The sequence below is a fragment of the Nyctereutes procyonoides genome, unplaced genomic scaffold (assembly GCF_905146905.1).
Source record: "Nyctereutes procyonoides isolate TBG_1078 unplaced genomic scaffold, NYPRO_anot_genome, whole genome shotgun sequence".
Classification (NCBI taxonomy): domain Eukaryota; kingdom Metazoa; phylum Chordata; class Mammalia; order Carnivora; family Canidae; genus Nyctereutes; species Nyctereutes procyonoides.
The window spans coordinates 42,777,381-42,796,366 of NW_026575049.1; the positions used below are offsets into that span (position 1 = coordinate 42,777,381).

Here is an 18,986-nt window from a genome sequence, read left to right on the forward strand (position 1 = left end):
TAAGCACTCACTGAAAATGATCGAGATAGCCAGTCACCATTAAAGAATCCACTGTTGTCAACGTCAAGACCCCTGGTTTTTGGGAAGTCAAATGGTAGGTATCTCTTTTCATTATCTTCTAGCAGGATTTCATAGCTCTTGGAAGTGAACTTAACCTAGTCCCTCCCTCTGGTGAATCAACAGCTCACTGCTTTCAGATTCTAGAAACCTTTCAAGTTGCAGGGTACTGGGTGACTGCCCCTTGCTTGACCCTACCACCATGTTTACTCCTCTTGGCTAAGGTTTCAGGGATTCTCTTGTAGCAAGAAGCACCCAGCCACCACGCTCCATTTGCAGTCAGTTACAGAACAAACTCTCCAGGGTAATCTGTTTTCAGTTTGTGTGTGGAATTTGCTTGGTGGAATTCCTCCCTCACCACCCAGTTCTACAGATGTTCCTTTTTGCTTTCACTGAATTTTAGCCTCAAATATGTATTATTTCCTGTCTCCAGGTGATGCAATTGATTATCAGAAACAGCTAAAGCAGATGATTAAGGATTTAACCAAAGACAAAGATAAAACTGAGAAAGAGTTGCCCAAAATGAGCCAGGTATGGATCTTATTCTGTGCAGTTAACTGTTTTGCCAAATGATGTGTACAGAGTTAAGCTGGGGCTTCTCAATCTCCAAAGCTAAATCAAAGGATCTGGTAACTTCCAGGAGCTGAACATTGTGATTAAAAGGGAAATATTTAAATTGTGATCCATCCAGATACACTAGATATTCTAAACTCTTCACAACAGGAGGCTGTGCCACATATTTTTCAAGTTTTTATATCCTGCTCATTCACCTAGGTTGCCAAGATTTGTTTCCTAGAGTTACAGCACTTGGGGTGAGGTAGGGGGCACTTAGAAGGGATTACTGTTTTCTTTTTGGTTTCTTATAGATTACACTGGCTATATAATATACAGTACTGATAGGGCTCTTCAAAACTTTTGGGCAGTATCTAGAATACACTGAAGTGCCACGATGGCCTTAGGTTTTTATTTGAAAAAAGATTCCTCCCAAAGTTTGGGAAATGTAGGCTTTGAGTTCCTTTATTATTAAGGCATTTTATTTTTGGTTCTGATGTGTACTGTGAGCCTTCAAGAGGAATTTAGCATGGTGTTTCTTGGTCTTTTTTGATTACAGAATATGTGGGATTCACACTTTCTGGAATACTTCAAAAGTGTTGCTCTACTTTGTTGAGTTGGCTTTCAAATTTTCATTCTATCTCTTGAATATACATTTCAATGCTGTTGGTTAATTATACCTCAATTAAAAAAAGTCAGATCTCATGACCCAGAGCTGCCAGTACTGACATTCTGATATATGTGACATCAATTTTAACTATAAAACAAAGGAGGCTGTCTTTACACCTTGCTTTCATATACTTCAAAATCAGGGACAGCTTTCCCACATTACTTCTCAACCACGTCCCTGTTCCTAAAGTGATCATGTAGATAAACCTCACTGAAAGTGTCTTTCATCAGATTACATATGGATTCTCCATTTGAGCAGCAGTGTGGATATAATTTGAAAAATCAGGTATCAGTTTTATTTTAGAGCTTTTAAGTTACCTGCTATATTTCATCAGATGAACCAACCATAATTTTGTTTAATCATAATACTTAAGCTGTTTCTTTTTTTCTATTGTAAATTCTAGATGAAACATTATAAACAAATCTCAATAGCTTTTGGATCCATTTCTACAAGTTGATCTGCTAGGTTAAAGGGTGTGTATGTGCTCTAGGGTGCACCTTTCTGAATAGCTGTGTTGACAAACTGCACACTTCTAAGTGTGTGGTGACATTCCCTGGAGTAACTAGCTAGTACTACGTTCTCAGAGTAGAAGGGCAAATTACCTTTTTTTATAATTTGCTTCTGAGTACTATGTGGTTTTCTCTAAGAACTTAGTATGAAGTTAAAAAAAATGCAGTATACTTCCATCCTGGTTATGCTATTATATATACTTCTTTTAATTCCAGAGAGAATTTATCCAGTTCTGTAAAACTTTGTATAGTATGTTCCATGAAGATCCAGAAGAAAATGATTTGTATCAAGCCATCGCCACAGTAACCACTCTGCTGCTGCAGATTGGGGAAGTGGGGCAGCGAAGTAGCAGCTCTGGAAGCTGCTCCCAGGAATGTGGAGAGGAGCTGCGGGCTTCAGCTCTTTCTCCAGAGCAGGACTCTGTTTTTGCAGACAACAACCCTGGGAAAATTGCCCAAGATCCCCAGACATTTCCTCAAGAGGCAGAAGGGGACTGGACTGTCTCCCTTGAACATATTTTAGCTTCACTTCTGACTGAACAGTCATTAGTAAACTTTTTTGAAAAGCCACTGGACATTAAATCCAAACTTGAAAATGCCAAGATCAATCAGTACAGTCTCAAAACTTTTGAAATGAGCCGCCCATCACAGCCTGAACTCCAGTTGAGTAACCTGTAGCAAGAGAGCAGTTTGTGGAGCAGTCTGCCATACCAAAGCACGGACCAGTTTTGTGGGTCGTCAACCCTAAAATCCAGATTTTAGTCTAATTCATTTTGAGTCTATTTTATAAGCTGGGTATCTGGGTAAGCAACCTGATAGCCACAGCTGTGGCCAGGGGAATTGATGCAACCCTCAAGCATTTCTATTTATTCTTGAAGAGAACTAGTTGGATATCACCAGTGCTCTAGGGTATCCATACATTAGTTTCCTTGATGCTGTGACTTGCAATCTCACTTTTATCAGATTTGCTGAAATTTCAGGGCACTTCTGCTATGATGCTAGTATGATTTTGTCTCAGATGGAACAGAAGAGTCCAATGTATCATATTCAACCACAGACAAAAGCCCAAGCTCTCATTTTTCACTTGGATAATGGGAGAGGTCACAAATCAAGTTCACTTTCAAGATCCAAGAGCCACTATCTGTGCAATTGTATTTGGCTTTTTTTGCACTAATTTTGTTTCAATGCTGGTAATTGAAACCATTTTAATATATTTGGTTGTATTCACTTTGTTCTTCCAAAAATGTTGTGTACAAACCATGCTTTCAATGTTGGCCTCCAAGTTTTTTAATAAGAAATTTTTGTATTGACTTGGTCCTTGTTTATAGCTTATACTTACTTGTGTCTAAAGGTATCTCTTACCACTACCTCCCTCCCCCGTATGTTCTCAGTGAATAGTGCAAAATATAGTAGGTGGTCCTCAACCCCCACTGTGCTGTGTACTACCATCACCCCTAGGGCTTCAAAAAGAGGGACTTCTTTATAGCAACATTCAGTATGTCAGGGACATAAACAATGATAAATCTAGTTGCTGTCACACCTTGCTTTCAGCCTGAATTTAGTTTTTTAAATCTGAGCTTCAGTTCCATGTAAACTAGGATTAAAAAGGTGAGCTGTATATATAAATTATAATCTGATTACCAAAACCAGTCGTTAGGCTATTCTATACCTTTTGACAACATTACAGATATAAACAGAAGCTTAAGACGTACTACTGTATTTATTTCATGAAATCTATCAATTGCATCATTTATATTTTGTTCAATGTGAAAAGTGGCTGATGGCAATGGAGTTCTATATGCTAGTCTCTAGAAAAATGTTCCTTAGAATTAACAGTATACTTCTAATGTCTCAGATACCTAAAAGGTTTTTTCCCAGGCCAGGCTGTACTTCCAAATCACCTTTCGAAGAACCTGCTTAGATTCTACCCAAATACTCAGAAACCCTAAGGGCTGGGGAGAAGGGGCACAGGCATGCCATTTAGAAGAAGCTCTCCAAAAGATCCTATATAATTGGGAATTGGGAACTGCATAAAGATTATAGTTGACTCTTGTACTGCATAGGTCCACTTACATGTGGATTTTTTTTTTTTTTTTTTTTTTTTTTTTTGTAAGAGCAAGGTGATTCAAGAACATTTCTTCTCTAGCTTACTTTATGGGTCAGGCTATTAAGTTTTGGATAGTTGAGGCTGTAGGAATCAGGACTTCTAACCTTCATGCTATTGGGAGTCAACTGTAAATTACAACTAGAAAAGGAAACCCAAAACATGGAGCAGTTTTATACCTTTATTTGACAATCAGCGATTAGTTCTCATCCACATTAACAGTCTGTAGATCTGCAAAAGAAGGGACAGCCAGTCAACCTCCATACACCTCATACTTAACATTCCAAATACCTTTACTGGAAGGGTAGGCTAGTATCCCATGACCTTTTTACAACGAGATAGGGACCTGTTTTGTATCTTCCTCCATCTTCCCACACCATGACACAAAGGTTTACTATGTCCGTTACCTTTTCCAATTATAAGGATGCTGGGCATCTAAGTAGTTGCTGGGATAGAGGAATTCGAGTTCTAAAAGAGGCTAAGGATGCTTTTCTACTCCCAATAGCTTTGTAGGATGGAGTAAAACTTACTTTTGAAAGTGGTGACAGGTACGTAGGTAACCAGCGTGTAGAGCTTGTTTGGTGAATCTTCATCCTCGTTACGTTTTCTGGACAACCGCACACGGATACGATATGGAACATTCCTAAGAAAAATATAAACGTGCTGCTAAAGCCAAAGCCTCCTATCAAGAAAATAGCCACCAACAGTATGGACACCTCCTATCCCCATATCTGTAATATGCTTTGTCCTTTATTTGATTCTGATCAGGCACGACAGGTACTTATCAGTTTCCTGGAACATATACATACCCAGAGGTGGACATTAAATGCTACCATCTCAGGCTGTGTATCTGTCTCAGCAGGCCACAACCACGGATACTCAACCAACACAGAAACACGGCCCCAAATATGCTAGCTAAGTCTTTTGCCTCTTATTACCAATACCTACATCTCAGTTATAGGATTTGTCTGTTCAATGTATATTTGCAGAAACATCACTCTGCAGGCTATGTTGAACACAGAAGACTAGTGCCTCTTCAGTTTCTCTACTTCATGCACATAAGCCTCTCCTCTCACCCAAGCACAGCAACATTACAGTTGCCTATCTCCTTTTATTGGTCTGAGGACACAAAGCATATCAAAATTCAGCACTCCTCTTGGCTTTTGTGACAACAGTCCCTGCCCCCCCTTACCCTCTTAAGGAATCTTGTTGGCCACTCCTTTATCAGATATATCTCCTCTATCAGAATGCTCAATGCCAGCACTGCAGGGCTGAAATACCAGACGCAGACAGCCTCCTCCCCCTGCTCCAGCATTCTCATTACCTAGGTCTATTCCAGGAATCATACACCATCCTCCACAGCAAAACTTATCCTCCTGCTTATAAGCAGGGTTTTTCAACCTTGACACTATTGACAACTGGGCTGGGTAAGTGTTGTAGGGGTGCTGCCTTGTGTGCTGTGGGATGTGCAGCAGAGCCTTTGACCTGTGGCAACCCCCAGCAGTGACACCAAAAACGCTCCCCCCACCCCCACCCCGGGGAGGTTGGGCAAAAGTGCCTACTCTTGAAAACCACTGTGCCAACGATTTCCCATTACGTCTGGAGATAAATCCAGCCTCTTCGCCATGACCTACAAGATACCATACGGTCTATCCCCTTCCTAACCCTCTGTTCTCATTCACTGTTCAAGGTACTTATTCTACTCCACCTTCACCAACCTGTTCCCAGCTCATACCCAGATTTCTTCTCTCTTCATGCAATGCTCTTACCCAACCCTCACAGTGCTGGATCCATCATCTGGGTCTCCATTCAAATCCACAAAGGACTTCCTTGCAAATGCCATCCCACCCTTTGAGTAATTACCACATTTTAAGGAAATCCTTCCATACCCGTTAGTTAATTACCAAACTCACACAGACGGTGCAGAGTTAAGCTAGTGTAATTTTAAAAGTTTTATAAAAGAAGTTTATAGCATAAGTAACTTTTGCACCTTATTCCTTTGGCCCAGACAGCTTTGTTGAGCCTGGTGTCAATGCGCACATCTGGAGTTCCCATCTCCTTCATGGCAAATTTCCGGATCTCTTTGAGTGCCCGAGGGGCACGCTTCTTGAAACCCCTGAGAGTCAAAGTAAATAAATGAATTAAATAAGCACATAGTTAAGTGAAATGTGTAACACGCTGTCCTATTTTCACAGAACAAAATCTAAATCAAACCCTAAGGAAGGAATATTCCCCTTTCCCCCATTGTGTAATGCCCAGAAACTAGTATTAATATTGGGGACACAGAAAATACACTCCACTTTCAGTGATGTGGGATAAGAGCTCTGTATATGATCCTAATGATAGGATATGCTTGAATATAAAATACACACTATAAATATGTCTTCAGATCAAATATAGATTGGCCTATCTTAAGCACAGCAGGTTTTTGGAGATCAGTACTAATTCAAAGGTTCGTTATTAATTTGGTCTTGGCTTAAAGAAAAGGGGTAGACCTAAAATTGTACACATTTCCTATTGACAACGATTAATTCTGCGGAGTTCCTGGCATGTATCAGGCATGGTCATTAACTCATATCTGTTCCAACTCTGAGTTAAATACTATTAACCTGTTGTTTACATGAAGGTATATAAATTCATTTGAATTTCATTTTTTTTTTTAGTTAAAAACATGAAAAAGCAAGACTTTAGTACAGGCTGAAATGAAATGGTTAAACATTTGGATAAGTGAAGGCCATTTCTGGGGCGGGGCATGGCAGGGGGTGGAGACCCAGGTGTAAAAAGGTGCCCACCACCCAAGACTAAGAACGGGCCAGGTCAACTATTCACCTCTGTAATCCAGTGCGGGACTGGCACATAATAGGTGCTCCACTTTTGTTAAGATGGAGTGAATTTTATGAAATCCAATAAAAGTTCACACACAGCATGCTAGAGTGACTTAATTCTGCTCTAAAACCTTTAGTGACTTCACATGCTTACAAATGACTGCCTTCCCACCCCACTCTGCCTCTTTTTATTGTATCCCGTTCCCTTTGCTCTACCCTCACCAGCCCCCTTGCTATTTCTAGAACCTATCAAGCAAGCTCAGTTCAATTCACTTAAACACTTCACAACCTAGAAATAAAAGGTGCCTGAAATAGCAGTAGGTACAACAGACAAAATCCTGTTATTCAGGCAGGTTACGTAGGTGATACATGGGAGTACGGGAGATAGTATCCAATACTATAGAGAAAAGTAAACTGGGGAAGACAGAAGGAACACTGGGAAAGGAAATGCAGATTTAAATAAGATGGCCAAGAATAAGGATGCCTGGGTAGTTCAGTGGTTGAGCGTCTGCCTTTGGCTCAGGTCATGATCCTGGGGTCCAGGGACCAAGTCTTGCATCGGGCTCCCCACATGGAGCCCGCTTCTCCCTCTGGCGAGGTGTCTGCCTGTGTGTCTCATGAATAAATAAAAACTGTAAAAAAAAAAAAAGATGGCTAAGATCCTGGGAATCATGTTTGTAGATCACGAAAGCAGCCATTTCGTTATCTGAAAAAAGCACTCAGGCAGAAGGAAAAAAGTAAAACCAGCTACCCTGAATTAGGTACACGCCTGGTATGCTTAAGAAAGTGGCCAGCTCATGTGGAATCAGAGCAAGAGGTTGGGCGGTGGCTGCTGCTGGTTTTTTTTTTTTTTTAAGGTTTTATTTATTTATTCATGAGAGGCAGAGACACAGGCAGAGGGAGAAGCAGGCTCCATGCAGGGAACCTGATGTGGGACTTGATCCCGGGTCTCCAGGATCAGGCCCTGGGCGGAAGGCAGCGCTAAACCACTGAGCTACCTGGGCTGCCCTGCCTTTTTTTTTTTTTTTAAAGAAGATTTTTATTTATTTATTCATGAGAGACACACAGGAGAGGCAGAGACATAGGCAGAGGTCGGAGAAGCAGGCTTCCTGTGCAGAGCCTGATGCAGGACTCAATCCCAAGACCCTGGGATTATGACCTGAGCTAAAAACAGACTCTCAAACCACTGAGCCACCAAGGCACAGCCCAAGAAGTTGGGCTTCTAATCTGAAAAAGATGGGATGCTGACGGAGGGTTTGAGAACAGACCAGGTGCTTGGGGGTAAAGGAAGGAGCAGGGATTGCTACCTGTAACCATCAAGTGAGAGAGTGGTGCTGGGACCAGTGCAATTGGTCAGACTGTGGAAGGCAGTCAACAGAACATGCTCACTTGACAATGACTAAAACAGGGAAAGCCACATGAGAAATGGGATAGTTAGAGGTGAAGTGAAAGCTAGAAGTTTGGTTGGTATCCATGTTTAGTCTGAGATGCCGAAACAAATACCCACAGTAATAGTAGCTGGACGCTTGAGGCCCTAAGACCTATTGCTATTACCAGGCATAGACGGAAGACAGTCCTACAGGTCTTCAACGTTAAATGAATGATAGAAAATATTTCCAAAGAAAAATGAACAATTAACTGTCAATTGTTACATAACAAAGGAGGACTGAGAACTGGCCAAGATTCAGGTCTTCATTTGGGGATTTTATAACAAAGCACAAATTGCCTGAAAAACTTGTTTCACACCTACACTTTTCCAATGTCCCATCACTTGTGTGGCCTTTTTTTTTTTTTTTAAGATTTTTAATTTATTTATTCATGAGACACACACAGAGAGGCAGACATAGGCAGAGAGAAAAGTAGGCTTCATGCAGGAAGCCCAATGTGGGACTTGATCCCAGGACCTGGCAATCACACCCTGAGCCACCCAGGCGTCCCACCTGTGGTCTTTAAAATAGCATGCCCTTCCACCCAGGGACTGACTTGACACTTGACACTTTTTACCATTTTGTATCTAAATTCCTTTACTAAGTAAACTAGGAAGATAGGTCTCCCGATTTCCTGATCAATCTGCAGAGCCCAGAAATGTGCCAAATACCGTTAAGTGCTTGATATGCTCCCAAAATCAGGAAAGGAAACGTGGTTATTCCCAAACAGCATTAACGCACAAAGGCTGGATTTTTGACCCAGAGGTCATCTCAGAGACCTCAGGTGAGACATCATACACGGCCCACACTTGGCTGAGAATGCAGTGCTGAAAGTACCAGGCCCAATGTGGGTACCACTACACATTTAAATCCCTCATAAGATTAGTTTTCCTGAGGTAACATTACCTTCGGGTGTCTGGTGGCTTAGTTGGTTAAGTGTCGCCTCTGCCTTTCAGCTCAGATCATGATCCCCACATTGGGCTCCCAGCTTAGCAGGGAATCTGTTCCCCACCTCCCTTCTCTCTCTCTCAAATAAATAACATCTTAAAAGACAAAACAGTGCCTTCAAAGAGACTCAGAGATTACTGCAATGGCATCACAGATCACACGAGAAATCCATGGCATGGCAATAACCCCACTTATGCACAATCTTTCTGTAGTGGCTCCCATTATTAATTCTGGAACAGTGACTATCCCAAGAGTCCAGATTTAAAGAGTAGATGAAAAAACCAAGTACTGTATTCCATTTGTCAAACCAAATAAACATTCTTCCTTAAGAATTCATATTATTAATGTAACCACATCAATCACCAGTGAAAAAAGTGTACTTCAGGCAAGTAATAAAGGAATATTCAAAGACAGATGTCAATCTGCTTCAACTGTAATCATCTCAACTAAAAGCCTTAGAACGCATGGCTTGGAATTCCAGGGTAGTAAAGAACAAAAAAATCTCTAATAAAGAATAAAAATCTCTTCAACTCTTCCAATTTCTTCCTGGATCTCTACTGACTTGCAGGCCCCCGGTATTGCATTACGTCAGGTATCAGGGTCTCCCCACGCAGAGGAGGTCTGACTGGACTCAAATGGAATGCCAGCAAGAGAAGTCACTTTGATTCTGAACTGGATGCTGCTTAAGAACTGAGAGGACATCCTCTTAGAACACGAGTGCTGGTATCCTATAAGGAGAGATTTGTGGTTTTGGTCATTTACTTCTGAACTGCCAGCATTTTCTGATACAGACCTCCCAGAAGAAAAAAAAAATTTCCAAGTGTTTACAAGCGCTCCTCCCCACCTGTCACATCATCTTTTAAGTCCACTGCTATTTCAAAATCTATCCAATGTAAGAACAGCAACAGGGTATTCCTTACCTGAATGTGCACTGTTACCCAAATTTAAAGTTAAAAAAGGGAGACAGAAACATGAACTTTGATGTATATACGTACAAAATTGGGAAATGGAAAGCAGGGCTACTGACTGACTAGGTCTCATTACTTTTCTCTGGGCCAATTTCTATTGGATTCTCTAGCTTAGGCGGCTTTGGACAGAGTGTCCAATGCTGGGGACTTCACTTCTATCCACCGACAGTTTGAAGGTGCTATTAGCCAGAATCCAGAGTTGTTTCCATACACTTAGGCCTTCCCGAAAGTTCTTCACCAGCATACAGATCTACTCACAGCCACCCCTCAGCCCTGGTCCAGGACTTCCAGGGTGCAAAGTTAAACCAGTCTGGTTCCAGGTTAGTGGTTTCTAGGTTGCCGGTCATACTCTATTTTAGAGAATGGTGGTTAAGGGGACCAGAATTCGTGTGGGTCTTTACCTTAACCAGTTAACAAGGTGGTGTTTTTTTCCAAAAGGCATGGACTGTAACTCAGCCCAAGAATTTAGCTACCACTTTCCTCTATCAATTGGAGGAGCTTAATATCGAAAATTCTGACTTTAGACACTTGGTCCTCAAGAGCAGGACATTCAGGAGGCAGCAAAACAAGGGGCTCCATGAAAAGTCTATAGGAGGGTCAATTAAAATTTGGTCTTGATTTTAAAGTTCTATTTTTTTTTTTTTTTTTTTAAAGATTTTATTTTATTTATTAATAGAGACAGAGAGAGAGGCAGAGGGAGAAGCAGGCACCACACAGAGAGCCTGACGTGGGACTCGATCCCGGGTCTCCAGGATCATGCCCTGGGCTGCAGGCGGCGCTAAACCGCTGCGCCACCGGGGCTGCCCCTTAAAGTTCTATTTTTAACCTGACCAGCTGATGTGCTAGACTGCTAGTGTTTAGGCATTAACAGGCTCCACGGTAGAACACTGTCTTATTTTTACTTTGAGAAATATTGGTGACAGACTCTACAGCATGGAAAGCAGACAACACTTAGAAGCCAAGCAACCTTCCAGCTTTTTTAAATTTTGTTTTCTATTTAAAGATCAGTGTGAAAATGTCATCTCAACGCCTGAAACTCTAGAATCAGTCAACTTATTTCAGTTCTATATTTGCTTCTGCTGTCTTCTGCCCATTGAAACATCTTGTCAACTTTAGAATCGAAGATAATTTACTGAAGGTCCAAGTTGAGACTTGAGGATCATTACCTGGTTTAGAACCTTGGCAGAACTACTTGCAAAAAGTTTTTCCAAATTGAATCCATGGATACTGAACCGAAATAATTATTCTTTTAGCTTTACCATTACTTTTTTTCTCCTTACAAGGATGTGATGAAGCCAAAGAGGGAAGTTACATATGTACCAGTTGGGGGGAGGGGGGAGGAAACAGGCTGGCTTCTAGATGTAGGCTGTAAAATTAACAAAGATTATCTCTTTAAAAAAATACTCTTATTAACAGTATTCAAGAAAAGATTTGGTCTCCATTCTCAGCAGTAAGAGGGAAAAATTCACTTAGATTAAGAACTAAAAACCAGGGATCCCTGGGTGGCGCAGCGGTTTGGCGCCTGCCTTTGGCCCAGGGCAGGATCCTGGAGACCCGGGATCGAATCCCACGTCGGGCTCCCGGTGCATGGAGCCTGATTCTCCCTCTGCCTCTCTCTCTGTGTGTGTGACTATCATAAATAAAAAAAATAAAAAAAAAAACTAAAAACCAAACCCTAGACAAATAACCCCCAGAACTACGACATTCAAAACCATTCCCAACGTTCTTGTACATCACACAGCCACGTGTCCTTCACACAAACACGGCCCCGTGACTCCACGGGTACATTCTCCTTTTTTTTTTTTTTGAAGTCTCACTTCTGGCGTCATTGTACGTAATCTCCTCGAAGTGTTCACACCTTGAGCGGGAGACAGTTTTTAGCTAACTGATTAGCTTTACTGGAGCCTAGAGACATTTTTACAAGCTTGCTTTCCTTCCTACACACACCTTTTACCCTTCAGCCCGCCCGGGCTGACTCCATTGCAAAGCAGAGTGAAATGGTTTTTACCGCCACCAAGTTCCGCCCACTTGGCTCTCCCCAATACCATTCCATCAATCTCATTTTTCCAGCCACTCACCTCCGAGGGTTATACTTTAAACCTTATAAGCCTTACACAGGGGCCATGGAATACAGACCCGGGCTTCTGAAGAAGAAACGACTAATTTCCAGACCACCTAGCCCTTGAACCACCCGGCCGCCCGCGGGGATACTCACACTCCATGGATACGTTTGTGAATGTTGATGGTGTATTCTCTGGTCACTACCTCGTTGATGGCAGAACGGCCCTTCTTCTTCTCGCCACCCTTCTTTGCGGGAGCCATCTAAACCGAGCGACAAGGAAGCTCAAGCGGAGGGAGCCCGACACGGGCCAAGTCCTCCCTCCTCCCGAGCCTGGCCTCACGCGGCCACCCTCGGGCCGCTTCCGGGGGCAGAGGGCTCGGCCCGGCACCTGAAGCCCCAGGGCTGGGCGAAGCCAAGCAGGCTACCCCGCGGCCAAAGCCTCCGCGCCCCTCAGGTGCTCCCGCCCCGGAAACCCCGGCAGCTCGGTTCCCCTAAACCTGGCCAGTGTCCCTCCCAGGCTCCGGGAGGCCCTAAACGGCGCGCATTCCCGTGCCCCCGGAACGCGGAGTCCCGGGCCGGCCCACGAGAAGGCTCGCTGCCCCGACCAGCACAATGCGGAGCCAGGATGGAACCAGATTCCTGAGGCCGGGACCCAGCGCCCATACTCACTCTGCCGGGCCCTAGTTGGAAAGGAAGGGCGCGTGGTATTGTGGGAGAGGGAAAGCGGCGTCGCAAGTACAACTTCCGGGTCGCCTGGAGGCGCTGGAAAGCGGAGAGAGGCCGGGCTGTGACGTCAGCGGCGCGCGCGCCGGGGGGAAAGCGAGCGCCCTTCGGGGGCGGGGCCGGGGCGGGTCGCGGCTGCGCACTTCCGCCGCGCTCTCGGCCCCGGCTTCTAGCCGCCTTGTTCCCGCCTCCGAGCTGCGAGGGCGCGGCCGCGTGTCTCGCCTCTTGCCCTAAACCTTCGGAGGAATTAAGAGCCAGGCCCCCTGCCGGATGGGAACAGGGCCCGGGGAGGAAGGCGCTTCTTTGTTTTTCCTGTTCTCTCAGCGACTGGCCACCGTCCGCTGAAGCGGCGCGCCCAGCCGCGACTGGCTGGCGGCCCCACGGAAGTCGGAGACACCTGCGGCCTCGTGGTGCCCGCGCCGAGCAGGGATGCGCCGCAGCCCGAGCGCTTGCCGTCCTGGACCGTGCAGCCTCCCGAGGGTCGTGACCGGCCCGGGCACGGCGGGGGCGGGGGCGGGGGCGGGGGCGGAAGCAGGGGGGCTTGCGCTGCGCCGAAGGATGGGCAGAGAGGTGGTGCGGCCAGACAGGCGGACGGCCGGAAGCGGGACGGCTTCCTAGGGCCTCCCAGGCCGAGCGTTGCAGTGTGAGAGTGATGAATCCGGAGGGCACTGCCGTGGTCCGATTCGTTGTAGAATTCAGCTACACTGTGAAGAATAGAGGAAGAGCAGCGGGCCAAGATAGTAGCGGTGGAAACTAGGAGAAAGACAGGTCGGGAGGGCCCGAACTAAGGCAGTTGCAGCGGGATTAGAAAGAAGCAAAAAGGGTTTTATAGATGCAAGGAGGTAAAAATCACGAGGATTTGGCGAGAGAAGACCAGCGTGGACTCACTACAATTAAGAGGTGTGGGGACAGGGGTGGAAGACGCTAGCAATCTGTCATTAGAGCAGTAGCAAAGGACTTTATTTGAAAATAGTCTAAGTAAGAAGGAAGCCAGAGTGGTCAACAAGTTCTAAATGCTGCAGAGTCGGGGAGGGCTGGGTGGCTCAGCGGTGGAGCGGCTGCCTCTGACTCACATCGGGCCTTCCAGCTTCTCCCTCTGCCTCTCTCTCTGCCTCTCGTGAATAAATGAAATCTTTTAAAAAAAAATGCTACAGAATTCAAGTAAAGCAAAAACTGAGATGTACCTATTAGGTTCTCCAAACAGGAGAGGATCAGTGATTTTAGCAACTTTGACTATTGGAGCGATGGGGAGCGGGAAGCAAGCAGATGAGGGCAGAGTAAGGGAGTATGGGGATGGTGGCTTTCCCCCTATGCTGTCGCTTGGGGCATGAAGGCTGGGAGAAGACGTAGAGGGGGGAACAAAAGGCAAAGGATCTCAGGAAGCACTTGGCAGTTGGGTTGGACAAGTAGCTTAGATACCATGTGAGAGGTGACATGGACCCCTGGGGACGTGCCCAGAGGGATCATTATAGAGCTTCCGAGAGACCTAGTTGGTTGTCACCAACCCGGGGATCGTAAGACAGTCACCTGGATCCATGGACCCGTGTTTTCTTTATTCTTGATGAACTCCCTTACTTCCCAGGAGCACACCATTTAGTGGCATAAGACAGGGAAGTTGAGAGTTGTCAACCCTCAAATTTATGAATACTTTGACCTGTATGGAATTTCAGGTTGAAAATAATTTCTCCGTAGTGTTTTGAAGGCATTCTCCATTATCTTCTTTCAGTGTGGTTACTGTTACGTGTCGTCATCCTTTGTGATCTGTGTTATTTCCTCCGAAACATTTTAGGATCTTTTTGTATCTCAAAAGTTGTGAAATTTCAAGCAAATGACCCCTCCAGTGGGAATCGACAAAACGTCCCTCTCGGCTATGCTGCTTTAAGGAAAAGTGGAACAGACAAATAATAAAAACCATTTGGTTTGAAGGACCGATTATCATCAGCCTGGCTAGGGCTCTCCTGTTTTAGTCTAGCCTTGCAAGCTCTTCCAGCTTCTTCCCAGCCAAACCTCCGGGGTCAGGCCAGTCCCTGCTGGCCTCCCAGAGACCACCTTTAAGATGAACTTTGTGTTCTTTTTAAGTCACCAGTATTTAGCTGCACTTCTGTCCCATGTCTTTTTACCTTAAAAAGAGACAGGATCTGAATGCTTCCTCTGGGGGCAGCAAGGAAGAAGACCCCAGTCTCGAGGGGGCACAAACCCTAAAGTGCTGGAGGGTACCTTGGGTCAGATTTGTGCTGGACTAAGCTGGTCGGTTCTAAGAAAAGCCACTGGAAGATTTTAAGATGAAGAGGGTGTGGTGGTGCAGAAGGCAGGTGCTAAAGGAAGATGTGTCCAGTAGCAGCATTCCAAAACTCGTATATTCCAAGGTGCATTTCAGCTGCTTCTCATGAGCCAAGACTTTACAGTTTTCCAAAGAAAAAGGTCATGGTTTTTCTGGAAACAAAAAAGGATTGCAAAACAACCTTTTAATGAGCGAATTAAATGAATCAAAAGCTTAGGAATTAAACTTCCCCTGCTGTTATGTGGGTTTAAAGAAATGTTGCACAATAAAGAGTTTTCAGAGTTTATCCAGATTCTGAACATGTCTAAGATTTAAGCAATGCTGAATTAAATTTAGTAGCATGCTATACTCCACCCTCTTTCGATGGCTTCCAGCTATAAAATTCTAGGACAATGAATATGCTGTTTCCATCAAAAATCTTGTTTCACTTAGGGATTCTAACAGCCAATTAAAATACAATTACAGAAAGATCAAATTTCTAAACCTTTGAATTTACAAAACAGTTCCTATTTTAATCGAGTTTCACAAAGATTATTTTGTGGTGTCTAAATGTGGTGGTGTCTCCTGATTGTATGGGGGCCCCCAAATGTGGGGCGATGATCTGTGGAAGCCAGAGGCACGGATTCGCCTAAGAACAAAAGAGAAGTTTACTGAATAAATGGCAAGGGAGCAACGGGGAGGACAGCAAAGGCGAGGCTGTCTGCAATGAGGTATTGCGTGGGGGCTGTTTCTAGAGAGAAAGGGAGAAGGTATGGTGATGTATGAAAATTTTCCTTTTTTTGGTAAGTAGCCCATTGGTTAATTAGGGCCTTTGGATATTTTGAGGTGGGTCACCTGATGGGGCCTGTATTCAGTCAGGAGGTCACTATGCATTTCTTTCTACATTCCACTGCTCAAGACTGTTTGCCTAAAAGCAGCCTCTACATTTTTATTTCAATTTCCTTTTAAGTAGGTTCCATGGCTAACATGGGGTGTGAACTTTTGACCCAAAGAGCAAGAGTCACATGCTCCACTGACTGAGTTTGCCAGGCACCTCCAGACCTTTTGTGTTATAAGAGGGGTCAATGGGCTGCCTGGGTGGCTCAGTTGGTTAAGCATCCAGCTCTTGAATTTGGCTCAGGTATCATCTCAGGGTTGTGGGATTGAGTCGGACTTGGGCTCTGTGCTGGGCGTGGAGCCTGCTTGGGATTCTCTTTCACCCTCTCTGCACCCCTTTCCTCTCCCTCTCTTAAATAAATAAATACATGAATAAGTAAACAGAGGGTTCATTTCTGGTTCCTTTAAAGAATAAATGGTCCAAATGCATGCAAAACATTTAGACTTACCTTTTTTCTGGAATACAAGTGTGTGAAACTGAAACTCCTTTTTGATGATATTGTATGTATAGCCTCTCATGCCATCCAAGAGTGATCCTTGTCATAGAACAGAAATCCTTGTCATAGAATTTCACAGGGAAGCAGGTAGAAGCACAGAGCTACCGCGATGGAACGAAGAAAAGAACTTTGTTCTCTTGGACCAACATTTGTGGCAAGGCTGTGCTGAGCACCACCATCTCAGTGATTCTCCATCACTGCCAGGGCATCCCTCACATCATGGTGATGAAGCCTCGTGGGAAAGTAGGGGGCATGTCTATAGTTGGCAGAAACCTCCTAGATGCTGCTGTTATATCTGCCCCCATCAGCACAACATGTGTATACCCCCCCATACACATACACACCCCACATGCATCACTGATCTCTAAGTGCTTGCTTGGCAGCTGGAGCCCATGAACTCCAGCCCAGGTGACTTTAATTATGGGCTGGGACTGCTTTGATGCAGAAAGTCTCCGTCATCTCCACAGACTCCCTATGTCTACCAGGCTGGGATGTTTCCAGGAGCTGCTTCTGTTTCTGTTTGTTGTGCTGTCATCTTCACAGTGAACTACTGCTTTTCTCTGGCACAACCTTTAATCATGCAGGTCAGGACCCTGATGGGCTGGTGTACATGTTGCAGCTCAAAAAACCTAAGGCCATTACCTGGTTTTTTCATTGCTGGCTTCCACCTTTTCTGTACCTTCAACTATCCTTAGAAACGTCTTGAAATTTAAAAAAAAAAAAATGAAGAAAAGATATATGCATGCATATATAACAAGGGACAGAAACTGCCTCCAGAGGAAATCGTACAAATTTGTTAATTTATTACAAAATGTCCACTCACAGAAAAACACGAGAAAACTTTTATACTTTTATATCTGGGAAAGGAATTGGTGTCTCAGATACAAAATAATTTACACATAATCCATACAATTTTATTTTATATAGAAATAGGTCATTATTACAACAGCTGTACAATTCACTACACTTCGTCTTTTAATTACATAAAATCTCTTCTTTAGAAACATCTCAACAAAACATACAAAAAAAGCAAAGTGCATTTTGAAAAGGACAATCCAATCCTCGGTCTCCTCATGAAAGATCTGTAGAAAGATGCAGCATTCTGACTCAGGGGCCGGCGCCTGCTGGGGTTTCCTTGGGGACCTGGAGTTCCAACGGGCCTGCCTGGCTCGAGACACCTGTTACTCCTGTTCTGTCTCAACAGAATTCCAGAATATCAGCTGCTGTGATTGTGCTTTGCTTTGAGGCCGCCTCTGCAGTCGCAATCAACGAAGTAAACAGGAACAGTCCAGTGTTATATTTTGGGGAAACACTAATCACCAGGAAGGGCCGCCTTCCATTAGGTTTCAGGCCAGAGGGCGGGGGTCTGCGGCCTGGTTCTTGCCGACCGGCTCTGCCATCAGATTGGTGGGCTCTTTTTGTTCCCCGCTGTCTCCAAGTGAAGTCACGAGACCTTATTATTTTTAAAACCTGAAAGTGCCTAAGTTATTTCCTCTGTGCAGCTGTGCAAATTAAAACAAAAACAGCCATTTAAAAATAATGAAAAATAATCTTTTTATTCTCTCTCTTCAACAGATCTCTGACCCAGTGCTTCTCGAATGCCAAGGAAAGAGGATCAAGAGAGTGAAGGCCAGCAGCTAGCAGGTGTGGACAGACCACAGCCGGCTAGAGGGACCCGTGCGCTCTCGGGAGGGACGCAGCGAGACGTGCCATCTGCTGAGTAAACTGAGTAACGACACTTACGTGGGGCCCTCGGTTCCTGTCCGAGTCTGGCTGTAGAGTGTGCCCGAGAAACAGAGGCAAGGGAAACACGGCCAGTATCCTGATCACTTTCCACATGCCAGCCACTGCTCTCTGGAGACGGTTAGCTTCCAGGAGTTCTGAAATGTATGCAGTGTGCACAAAAGCCGAGGGTTTAAACTCCTCTCCCCAATTCCTCTGGCCACCCCCATGGTCTGTCCATTGGTTAAAGCTGATTGTGCCTGGGCTGAGGCTCCAGGGCACTACCGGGGTGGCTGCTGGAGGCCCGAGGACTCGGAGAGGCCGCTGACCCTTCGGGGAGGGCGTGGGGGCTGCGGGGGTGGGGGGTAGCCCAGGGTCCCTGGCTGCTGCGAGTAGGTGGAGAGAAGGAGTGAGTCCTGCTGCTCACTGTGCAGAGAGCTTGGTGCCTGTACCTGGAAAGAAAAGATAAAGGCTGTGGGCCTCCCCCTCCATGGCTTGGGGAGGGGAGTGTCTCCTGGTAGCAGGACCTTGGGGGTGGGTGCGTGGGGAACAAAGGAGCCCGAAGCCCTGCCAGATGGCTGTGAATTCGGAAGCCAAGCTCTCTGCCAGTGCTGGGGGTTCCTTTGGGGCAATGGGCCAGGGACCAGGCTTTGGGGCGTGGCTTCCTAAAGGGGTCACATGATCTATGCATGACTATATATTTTGGGATGTGGGACCCTGAGACCACATGCAGATAACTGACAGGCCAGACACCCAACACACATG

The 18,986-nt window shown here is 44.9% G+C and overlaps 3 protein-coding genes across 7 annotated transcripts in view; 1 reads left to right on the top strand and 2 right to left on the bottom strand.

Moving 5' to 3' along the window:
- The window catches only part of TBC1D8 (TBC1 domain family member 8), a 128,909-nt gene extending 110,422 nt beyond the window's left edge, over positions 1-18,487 (top strand). For 2 of the 3 annotated variants that reach the window (XM_055328489.1, XM_055328490.1), the window contains exons 18-20: positions 5-94; positions 491-588; positions 2,005-3,103. In XM_055328489.1, coding sequence (XP_055184464.1) covers positions 5-94; positions 491-588; positions 2,005-2,466 — 650 coding nt within the window. In that variant the 3' untranslated portion in view covers positions 2,467-3,103. Of the gene's footprint in view, positions 1-4; positions 95-490; positions 589-2,004; positions 3,104-18,074 lie in introns of those variants that run through there. The other variant, XM_055328491.1, reaches the window with a different exon arrangement.
- RPL31 (ribosomal protein L31) lies at positions 4,053-12,900 on the bottom strand. 2 transcript variants are annotated; one of them, XM_055328497.1, is made up of 5 exons: positions 12,792-12,900; positions 12,276-12,382; positions 5,883-6,008; positions 4,423-4,535; positions 4,053-4,123 (listed from the first exon to the last, which is right to left on the bottom strand). In XM_055328497.1, the coding sequence occupies exons 2-5, from the start codon at positions 12,380-12,382 to the stop codon at positions 4,092-4,094; spliced, it is 378 nt and encodes a 125-aa protein (XP_055184472.1). In that variant the 5' UTR covers positions 12,792-12,900; the 3' UTR covers positions 4,053-4,091. The 2 variants fall into 2 exon arrangements, with proteins under 2 accessions (XP_055184472.1, XP_055184471.1); XM_055328496.1 differs by lacking the exon at positions 12,792-12,900 and adding an exon at positions 12,620-12,785.
- The window catches only part of NPAS2 (neuronal PAS domain protein 2), a 157,863-nt gene continuing 156,913 nt past the window's right edge, over positions 18,037-18,986 (bottom strand). For both annotated transcript variants that reach the window (XM_055328495.1, XM_055328494.1), the window contains exon 21: positions 18,037-18,673. In XM_055328495.1, the coding sequence (XP_055184470.1) occupies positions 18,503-18,673 (171 nt within the window). In that variant the 3' untranslated portion in view covers positions 18,037-18,502. The remainder of the gene's footprint in view (positions 18,674-18,986) is intronic.